This window comes from Lactuca saligna, chromosome 3 (genome assembly GCF_052625555.1).
Source record: "Lactuca saligna cultivar CGN05327 chromosome 3, ASM5262555v1, whole genome shotgun sequence".
Lineage (NCBI taxonomy): Eukaryota > Viridiplantae > Streptophyta > Magnoliopsida > Asterales > Asteraceae > Lactuca > Lactuca saligna.
In genome coordinates, this window is record NC_136419.1 from 50,209,108 (window position 1) to 50,220,755 (window position 11,648).

General features: G+C 31.4%; 1 protein-coding gene across 1 annotated transcript; it reads left to right on the forward strand.

Moving 5' to 3' along the window:
* Positions 1 to 6,156: 6,156 nt before the first annotated feature.
* On the forward strand, positions 6,157 to 8,264 carry LOC145036502 (ubiquitin-conjugating enzyme E2 variant 1B-like). The gene is made up of 5 exons (XM_078984962.1): positions 6,157 to 6,311; positions 7,125 to 7,264; positions 7,366 to 7,491; positions 7,602 to 7,728; positions 7,989 to 8,264. Exons 1-5 carry the CDS (start codon positions 6,272 to 6,274, stop codon positions 8,045 to 8,047), a joined length of 492 nt encoding a protein of 163 aa, XP_078841088.1. The 5' UTR covers positions 6,157 to 6,271; the 3' UTR covers positions 8,048 to 8,264.
* The last annotated feature ends 3,384 nt before the right edge of the window (positions 8,265 to 11,648 follow it).

The following is an 11,648-nucleotide window of genomic DNA, read 5'->3' on the forward strand; positions in this document are numbered from 1 at the left end:
TTGGAAGAAAAAATAAATGTAATAAAAATAGTAAAATGAAATAAATGGTTTTCTTTTTAACCCAAATTTACAGACATACAATTTATTCATTAAAAATCAACAAACGTATTTATATTCGTAAAAAATCTCAACTTTTCATTTTTAATTCTTATTAATTTTGTTTCTGCTAAAATGATTCCTATTGATAATTGTTTAGATGTAGTAACTATTTGTGCAAAAAAAAAAACTAATTGCCTCTACAACTAATTTTTGAAAAAAATTATTCGCACCCGTCGCTTAGCGCGGGTAAACGGCTAGTGTGTGTGTGTATATATATATATATATATATATATATATATATATATATATATATATATATATATATATATATATATATATAGGTTCTTGTGAGACGGCCTAATTTTGTGAGACCTTGAGACGCATTTTTTAATTTTTTTTGTTAATTCAAGTTCCGAAAATAATATTTAAAAAAAGTATTTTTGGATTTTTCCATTTATTTTGCATTTTAAAATTATTTTTTTAGAATATGTCAGTGTAATATTCTATAAGAATATTTCACGTATTTTTCAAAAAAAATGGATTTTTTTTAAAATTTTTTTTAGTTAATTCAAGTTCCGAAAATAATATTTAAAAAAAGAATTTTTAGATTTTTCCATTTATTCTGCATTTTAAAATTATTTTTTAGAATATGTCAGTGTAATATTCTATTTAGAATATTTCACTTATTTAAAAAAAACGGATTTTAAAATTTTTTTTTTAGTTAATTCAAGTTCCGAAAATAATATTTAAAAAAAGAATTTTTGGATTTTCCATTTATTTTGCATTTTAAAATTATTTTTAGATTTGGTCTCACGGTCTTACAAAATTTGAATGATCTCAAATGAACCTGAACGTGTGTATATATATATATATATATATATATATATATATATATATATATATATATATATATATATATATATCTTTACTATATTATTAAGCATATTGAACATTTCTTGAAAAATTTAAAAGGTACAATCTTTACAACAACCAATACCATAATCTAATGCAAATACCACTAATCTTTATTTTAAGTAAATCAAACTATTAATTCTTACCAAATACACAGGAATTGAATGGAGGAGATGATTATGGAAATCCATTCTGAAAAATAAATATTATGCTTCGCATACAGCTCAACTAGACATAAATAAACAATGAATTAGTCCTTACTAAAATCGGATCTTGCCTAAATTTTGTCTTGTGCGCCTTTCGCTTCTCTACTTTAGAAACCCTAATCTCAAACATCATCAAGCAGTACTTCGCTCTGTTTCTTCCTCTCTGCATCGATGTATCTCTTTCTTTCAACATTAAATCAGATTTGATTCAAACACCACTCACAACCTCCAGACTACTAATCACCTCTTTCGAACACCTTTTACCACCAGCACACCATCAAATAAAGACTGCAGTTTCACCACTTTCGCCTTTCATTTCTCTCTAAAATACCCCAAACCAACGTTGGCTTCATCACTAGCTACTTGAAATAGGTGCCGCCTTCTATGTCTCTTTTATTTGTTATCGTTGCTCCTCTCAAATGATGGCCAAAAGCATTCTATAAAAAAGCCCTAACACAAACATTCTTCCACTGTCTCCGATTCACTTCTAAAGAATTCCAGTCATAAGTAATTTTTTTATGAAGACCTCTACAAGATCCTATTTTCTTTTAACCAATTCAAGGTAACTTCTTGAGACTTGATGCTTCTCACTTTCTCACATCCAATCTTTCTTCCCGACCAAAATACTCAATCTCATGATTTGAGATGTCTCTGTTCTAAAACCTAATGTTGAATTATTGTAGGTATGTGTCTTTTGTTTCCATTTGTATCCAGACCACCATAAGCAACCCTCCTCATGGCTGTCATATCTCCCCACCAACCTACGCTCCCACTTTCAAAATCCATCGACGATCTTGAGAGTTGCAGCCGTTTTCCATTTGGTGGTGTTTGGTGTCATGTGTGCGTGTGTAATGTTTTCTGCTATTTGATGTTGCCTCCCTCTCAAAATCTGAATAGCCATCTTCACCAATTGTAAACAAGGTTTATCTATACACAATCTTTCTGTATCTATGTATATGGATCCAAATTTGAACAACACATGTTTTTCTATGGTGTTGGTATATATTTGATTTTTTTTTCATTTTTGTGGTGTTGTTATAATTTTGAATATGAATATGCAGAAAAATGAAATCAACTGGAAATATAGAGGAAGAAGTTGGTGTTTTTTTTTCTATGGTAAGTTTCTTATAAATGTGTTGAAATGGTTTTGGAGGTGTTTTAACTTTGATAACATTTGTTTTCATTTTATGAAAGATTATTTTTGCTAGAAAACTACACGCTTCCTACTTTGAACATGCTTTTGCTTCCAACACTGAACATTTTCCATATGATAAGATGCCAACATTTTCTGCCAACCAACGCCTAGCACATTATAATCCCCCCAAATGCTAATTCATTTTACTAATTTCATCACTTCCTAACTCATTGATTGGCTTGAAGGTTCATATTGGTATAACTTCGTGGGTGAGAAGGGGATAATCAACTTGAATGGCCACTGCATCCTCAAGTCTTCTTTCTATATCTCTATATATAGAGAAAAAGAACTTTGTGATTTATTTATGTGTAATAACCTTGCTTATAACCAATATAGTTTTTATGTGTTTTTATATTAAAAAAAATCATTTTTTGATCTACCCTTTTGGCAGGAGGCAACCTGTGGATTACCTTAAATTTCATACGTGATAGGTATGTTAAATTTTAGTTATTAAATTTATACATGTTCCATGCTATTAATCATTTTGTTTCACGTAGGGTAATATAAAAAGATTTATTTCTAGAAACGTAGTTTGTCAATAATTTCATTTTGAAGTTTGGAATCAAAAATAGAAAAGTTCAAAATCAATTTAATTGTATCTTAGTTTTCTGAAAATAAATCTTTTAATATCATCCTGAGTATATGTGATATTTTCCAGGTCCAGAATATTACATCTTTCCATTTTGGTCCTAATTTGACCATTTTGTAATGTTTTGGTCCTGTAATGAATAAAAGGACTATGTGACTATGTGTATAAGATTATGTTTGTGTGTGATTGTATGTTCATATGTGTCTATGTATGTGATTGTTTATGTATGTGTATTTGGATTTCCTAAGCAAAAGAAGTTGTTGCTGTCAAAAGTGTTCAATATATTGTTGAAGCCAAACCCCAGGTATATATTTTTTTTCGATTTCATGGTCATGTTTTCTATTGAAGTCATTTGAATTGTATTTTTACACATTGTATAGTCACATAGTTCGTGGATCGCTCTGGTACATGAACGAGGACCTGGAACGTTATTCGCTAGGTTGGATGTATCGGTAGGTAGGTTTATTTCGGTACGTCCCAGTTTTTGGGAAGGCAACGATTGGATCGTAGATCATGGCATGTTCGGCGAATCATGTGACCATGGCTTTGGCAAGGCGGTTTTTAACGATTTTATCTTTAAAAATGATTCCTTTAGCTTACTTTTATGTTTTCTGGTGTTGCCCTTGCTGTGTAATACAGGGGAGGTTTGCATTAACTGAAAAATATATCAAAACTATTTGCATTGTTAGAAATAAGTTGTGATCCACTTTAGATGCCCTTTTAAAGGTATCTATAATAAAAGTTGTAATTGACATATCCATATTTTAACCTTCAATTTATATACATCCTACTGGTTTGGTAAAAGATTGTGTAAGAAGATGGAGTTCTTTATATCCCTATAGTTTATTACGGGTGACATCTTGATTGTGTTTTTAATTAACATGTTCATCTTTAAATGTATTTAAACTTTAGTTAAAGTTATAAAAAAAAAAATTATGTTTCTACTCTTTGTTACTTCTATGTAGTGGTGGCTTAATGGATATAATAAAATACTTCTATATTTTCCTGTCAAATAAATTGCATATGGAATCATCCTCATCAAACCTTTATTGTAAACCAAGATGATCTTTTGCGTACTGGTACAATGAAGAACATAAATTATAAAGTTCACTACTACAAAAAATTAAAAACAAAAAGTACACTGCTATAATTGGTAACACGTTGTTGAAAAAGAAAAAAAAAAGATTGAAAGTAATTTAGTCGGGTGTATAGAGAGATTAGAAGACTACATAAAAGACTTCCAACCATAATATTAAATAAATGCAAATGGTGATGTTTGGCAAATAAATACAAAGTAAAAAAAAATAACTTTGATTTTTAAGTCTTCAAATAAGATTGTGAGGAGAGATTAGATTCGGTTTTCATTTTTTTTTGTCTCTATACATTTACATCTTGATGCATAGGTCAATATTTACATCTTGATTCATATCTTAATGTTTATAAAATAAAACAACATTATTATAGTTTCAACCCAAAACAACAACAAACGTTTTAATTTTAACAAAATTGTTGCACCGTCTTCTGCATTTTCGTACACATGCCTTTGTTGAAAAACAAACCCGTTGAAAAGAGCCGACAATAACCACTAGAATCACTATCGAGCATCATCACCGCCATATTAAATAAACGCAAAGGATGATGTTTGGCAAATAGATACAGAGTAAAAAAAAAAAGCCGTTGATTTTAAGTCTTCAAACAAGAATGTTAGGAGAGATTAGATTGGATTTTCATTATTTTTTTCATTTTTTTGTCTTTATACATTTACATCTTGATGCATAGGTCAATATTTACATCTTGATGCATATGTCAATATTTATAAAATAAAACAACATTCTTATAGTTTCAACTCAAAACAACAACAAACATTTAAATTTAACTAAATTGTTGCACTATCTTCTGCACTTCGTACACCTGCTTTCGCTGAAAAACAAATCCGCTGAAAAGAGTCGACAAAAAACCACTAGAACACCATCGAGCATCATCACCACCACATTAAATAAATGCAAAGAGTGATGTTTGAAAAATAAATACAAAGTAAAAAAAATGATTTTAAGTCTTCAAATAAGAGTGTGAGGAGAGATTAGATTCGCTTTTCATTTTTTTTTTCATTTTTTGTCTCTATACATTTACGTCTTGATGCATACGTCAATATTTATAAAATAAAACAACATTCTTATAGTTTCAACTCAAAACAACATTAAACCTTTAATTTTAACTAAATTGTTGCACCATCTTCTGCACTTCCGTACACCTACATTTGCTGAAAAACAAACCCGCTGAAAAGAGCCGACAATAACCACTAGAATCACTATCGAGCATCATCACCGCCACATTCGCACCCGGCGCTTGGCGCGGGTAAATGGCTAGTGTGTATATATATATATATATATATATATATATATATATATATATATATATATATATATATATATATATATATATATATTAACGAACTCATTCCATAAATCTTTTATAGGTTTTATACATAGTGGGAAACATGTTTATTAGGACATCCTTAAGATGTGACCCATTGACATTCTGAGGACAAGTTGTATAACATCATTATCCATTTGTTGTTCTCCATCAAGTTTATCCTTTCTAATTCTAGATGATATGGTTGGACTGGGCCGATTCTTGTATTTTATTGTCATAAATGATGCACTATGTAGTAGTATGATACTATTAGGCCTAAAATTATTACGATAATATACATACACATACAATCACACCATAATACTTTTCTCATTCAAAAACTTTAATACTTTTCATCTTTTTTATATAAAAACAAGAATTACTTTTATGAAAAGTTTCATTTGCAAGTTTCGATCTAGTTACTAAATAACTTTTCCTTTAAGATATTTATGAGATTTATTGTGGGTCTATAAATTGTTCTTAACTTTTATTTGATGAAAAGTTTTTAGGCATCTAATGTAGATATTTAAGCATCAAAATCAAATCACTTAATAAAGCAAAGGGTAAGGGCCATATTGGCATATTTGCCACATTTTCTTAACAAGTCACACCTATTGAATGTCCTTTACAATTTCACCTACAAACTTCAAGGACCATATTTGTTAACCTTAAATACCTTAGGGACTACAAATTAAGAATGCCTATTACCAATCCATTTCCTACTTCTTCCAGACCATGGACGCATCAAAGTATGCATAAAAACTTGTACACTTGCTCGCTAAGAAACCACAAAGCTTCTCAATGGACAAATGAAAACCGTTGCAAAGACATTTTTCAGAGAGTTTCTATGACCAGTCCTTGATAGACTTGCTGTGTTAATAAGCTCGGAGACAGAAACCCTAGGAGCGTGGCCATAGAATGCAGCAAGAGATGGCGTCGGAGGTATCAACGGTCATCGGTATGTTTCTAATGACTTGTAATCTTCCGCTATGATTCTGCAAATTCGTAATTTGTTGTTTACTTGATCTCACGCGGAGGTATTTACTTTAAAGTTGTTTAATCCCTTGGTTTTGAAGATTTTAGGTTCTTAAATTTGTTCGGATTTGTTGAATTAGTGAATGACAGGGCTATCACTTAAGTATTTAGCTGCAGATTCATATAATTTTTGCGATTAATCGGTGGATTCAAGCTATATATATCTTATAATTATCTATATGCTTGTTCTAGTGTATAAACGTTGTTGCTAGACTAATTCTCCATCTTCCAGTTTGGAGTTCTCTTAATGAAACCAGTAATTGAAATTTCAACGAACATACTTGTGTTTTTGCTGCAAAATAACCACTGTTGCAGGGGAAGATGCTAAAAACACTATAGTTTCCACGAATGACCAATTTTGTACTGATTGTGAAGAAGGTAATTGGGTAAATGCTCAAACATATTCAGGCTCTTACCCATTCTTATGGCACAGGGGTACTGTTATTGTGTTATTGTCTGCAATTAGGCAAAAACTCAAAAACAATAGTTCCAAAATCCAATAGAGGTTTAGGTAGAGGAATGTTTGCTCATTCATCAATCATCATAAACAAAACATGATTATCATACTGCAACAGATTATTTTTTTTCTTTTCTTTTACAGAATGGATTCTAATTAAGTGATCATGAAATTGGAGCATATACATGTTGTTGATACATGTTCTAATTGAGTAGTTATTTCTTATATAAACTGTCATGTGTTTCTTTAACTATTCATAATGATTTGTGTTGAATTCAGTTCCTAGGAGCTTTAGATTACTAGAAGAGCTTGAAAGAGGAGAGAAGGGAATTGGTGATGGAACTGTCAGCTATGGAATGGATGATGCCGATGATGTCTACATGCAATCATGGACTGGAACCATCATTGGTCCTTCTCATGTAATCTTTCTCAATTCCCTTTTATTTTTCTGTTATATAAATTTAACTTGATATTATCACCATATAAATCTTATCTAAATCTCATTGATTACATATCTCAGACTGTTCATGAAGGGCGCATCTATCAACTTAAACTATTTTGTTGCCATGAGTATCCAGAAAAACCACCAAGTGTCAAATTTCAATCGCGAATAAACATGAGCTGTGTCAATCAGGAGACTGGTGTGGTGTGTACTATTTATTTTTAGTTTTATATATGACAATTGACTCGATATGTTTTTTTTTTTATTATTATTTTTAAATTAAATAATATGAGAATGGTGTAAAATTTTGTCAGGTGGAACCTTCTCTTTTTCCAATGCTTTCTGATTGGCAAAGAGATTACACAATGGAGGATATTTTGACTCAACTCAAGAAAGAAATGACCTCCCCACAGAACAGAAAACTCACTCAGCCTCCTGAAGGTGTGTGTATTCTGAAACTTGTTATTTCAATTGCGAGGGTAAAATGGTCATTTAGTCTCGTTCTGAATGAATAAACCTTGTGTGTTATGTATAGAGTACTTTATCTTGACAAACATCATTATCCATTATAAACAAATGGAATGCTTCAGCTGAAATTTATAAAAATAACAAAAAACTGCATCATTTAAAATAATTATTGTAAATTTACAAGGAATACATTTAATAAGGTGATGATACTTATAAAAATGGTGTTGTTGCAGGAAATGATGAGGGGAGGGTGGACCCAAAGGGACTAGTGCTAAGGTGTTGTATTCTGTAAGTAAGTAGTAAAGGCATCTGATGCTATTTAATATATGATATGAGATGATATTATATATGATATGGTGTATATAGTTGTTGTTAAATTTTACCTAAATTAACCCAATGTTGGTTTAAATGTAATCATCAACATGTTTAATGTCATGTCCCCATGTCAAAACTCAAAACAATGCCTTTGAGTTTGACTGGATTAATTTAATGTCTTGTTTTGGTAATAATCCTTTTTATCTTTTGTTACTCCTCTTTTTTGTTGTTAATGATTTGAACTGCACAGCTAGTAATTCGAATTCATATTGTTTAGTGCAGTTTTCCTGAAATTAAAATATTTTTGGTTTACATATTCTTAATTTCTTATGCTATTAATGTGATGAAAGAACTGGGGGATATTTGATCATGTTGAGAGTTTTTACTTGGCTCAAAAGGCTAAGGTCAATTGTTCAGATGTGAATTCTAAGTATTTTCACGGAGTCGTTCGATCAAAAGAGAAGACAAATTGCTATTGGAGGTATAATGGTTGATGGTGGGTGGGTTATAGATCCTAGTAGAATGAAGAAATAATTCCATATTTATAATGAGTATAGGTATATAATATTAGGACCATTTAGCCAACTCTTGAATACAAAATGTTCAAGAGAATTACCATAAAAAAACGTTCTTTTCATGATTCACCTTTTTACATGAGAGGAGATTAAGAAAGTTGTGTGGGTTTATAGAACTGATAAATCCCTAGGTTCGGATGGGTGGGTATAAAAAACTTACAAGAAAGATGATGCATTTTAAGGTGGATTTTGAGGAGTCATATGATTAAGCATCGTAAGACTATTTGGATGAGGTGCTTGACGAAATGGGTTTCAGGGTGAAGTGACATGGATGAATTAAGACATATTTGAACTCTTTGATGACTTCTATTTTGATTTATAGCTCGCTTATGGACAAGTTCAAAATATAACATAGTATAAAGTAAGGGTGACAATTGTGTCATGTATAAGTTGACGACTCATAGAAATTTAACCCGGACACAACCTATATAAATATTTGTGTCATCCTTTGACCCTAACTTGAATTAGCCATATACATGTCAACCTGTATAACCCTAATTTTTGCACAGAACCCTAATTTTGGGATTTCGACCCTATTTAAAGTATGCTAACATCCAGGGTGCGCTCTTATCCTAACCTCCATCCTCTTAGCGAAACCATAGCCTCCTATTTTCTTCTCCTTGTGTTCTTGAGTTTTTTTGGTGCATTTTGGTAATCCTTGGTGAGGAAGCAAAGAGTTGGTGTCAAGAAGCTAGATCTAAAAGCATTTAAGCCCTTGAAGCACATTATAGACATTTGTAAGTATTTAAGAGATTTTTGCATTTTGATTAGCAGAAACAAGATTTCAAGCTTGTTTTGGGTCCTTTCATGATGATTAAGCGGAGTTTGGAAAAATTCATGTCCAAAGGTAGTGTTTTGGAGTCTTCTAGACCCATTATAGTGCTAAGAAATGATCTTTGTCTTCCCTTTTGTGCTATGCAAGGATTTGGTTCCATTTTGGTCCCATTTTGATAGATTTAGAGTTAATGGTGTTTGAGACATGCAAATGGATAAAGATGGAAACTTTATCCATTATGACCATATTTCTTTATTTCTGTAATGTTAGAACCCTTGTCTTAAGGGTTAAGTACTTAATGTAAAGTTTGGAACCTGACTGAAAAATCGTGGCGTGACTAAAGATAGGCCGTGACACATAAGTTGAATGGGCTTCGTGACTACTTTGTCACCTAGTGATTGCGACACGACTAGGGGTTGGGTCACGGTGCGTTGACCGTTGACTTTTTTTGACACATTTGATTTTTGGTTAAACATTAATGGTTTTGAGTTGTATATTGAGGTTGGACCTCTTTTTGGTTTTGGTAGTTCATGTTAGCTAACTCGAGGAGTTGTGATTGGGAGGCTATGGTTGTTAGCATTATGCGAGTTTTTTGACGATACTATGTGTGACATTAGATGTCTTGGATTGATAGGTTGTCTTCGTGACATCTATATGAAAAATTATGGTTGGTCCATAACAATTGTATGAAAGACTATGGTTGATCATAACAATAGTATATATATATATATATATATATATATATATATATATATATATATATATATATATATATATATATATATATATATAGGATCATAACAGTTGTATGAAAGACTATAGTTGGAAAATAATAGTTGAATGAAAAGTTATAGTTGGACTATAGCAGTTAAGACTATGGTTGGACCATAACATGCAAGACTATAATTGGATTGTAGCAACGTAAGTCAATGTAAGACTATGATTGGATCATAGCACTCACAAGGGTATGCAATATCTTGGGAATCACTAAGCTTTGTGCATCTCATTGAATTTAAATATTTTCAGGTTATTCTGGTAGCAAGGGGAAGATACGACCTGACTGTACCACATCCATGGATATGTTTTTGGTGACTTCCGTGGGCATGATTTTACTCTGATTTTGAACATGATGTGTCATGTTTTGAAACATATAGTTGAATTATTATACGTTAGGAAATAATTTTGAGATAATTAGTTTTATTTTAAAATAAAAAATTTGGTTGAATGATTCAGTTGCATTTTGTTATTAAGAACATATGGTCCAATATTATTCATATTACCGGCAACTAGTATATGTTAGTGAAACATACAATACTTGTCGAGACTCAGAACAAATCTGATGAAGTTTTGATGACCCTTGTTAGGAAGTAATGTGGGTAACTCATGAAACTAGAAGCACACAAAGACATAGTATTACGTGGTTCGGTCAAGGTGACCTACATCCACAGACAAAAGGGGAATATTCTTTATTCACAGAGTTCTTAAACAAAGATTATAAGCACAACTAGCAGAGAACCGCCCTGTTCACTAAGGATACAAAAGACAAGACAAATGACTTAACATGCATACCGATTCATACTTGAGGGATCAGACCTAAAACTGTCAGACCCCCAAACCGAAACGACGGAAACATTCGAGGGCGGAGGACATCATGTACATCACAACCATTGCATAATAGTAATCAAAGCAAACACAACCATTACATTGATAAAGTAAAGTATTTACATCTGTTCGATACATAGTTTGTATGACATCAAAAGTGTATAACAAAAGTATAAAAGACGCGACTCTAAAAGCTCCGTCTTCTCAAAACCTTCGGGTGTACCTGCCTTACCGGTTCCCTGAGAATACAAGTGATTTGAAAGTGTATCAACATTTAAGTTGGTGAGTTCATAAGTATATTTTAGTGATGGAAAACTTGTATTTATACTTTGAAAATGCTAGAATGTTTCTCCAGATAATCCAAATATTTCTTGTGGTGTATATAATGTAGTCTTAGGCCTTAAGACCAAAATATATGTTTTTACTGTACTCTTTAGTAGTGTAGGTAGTCTTATAGTAACTAAAACCTTATAATATATGTTTTCCTAATATGTATTTAATACTAGTTTACTCTATACTAGGAAAATAGTGTATCGTAGTAGTGTTCGTTATGAAAACTTGGATACCACCAGTAGTAGTGTATAGTAGTTTACTGTTTGTAAGAAAACATTTGTATAAATGACTGG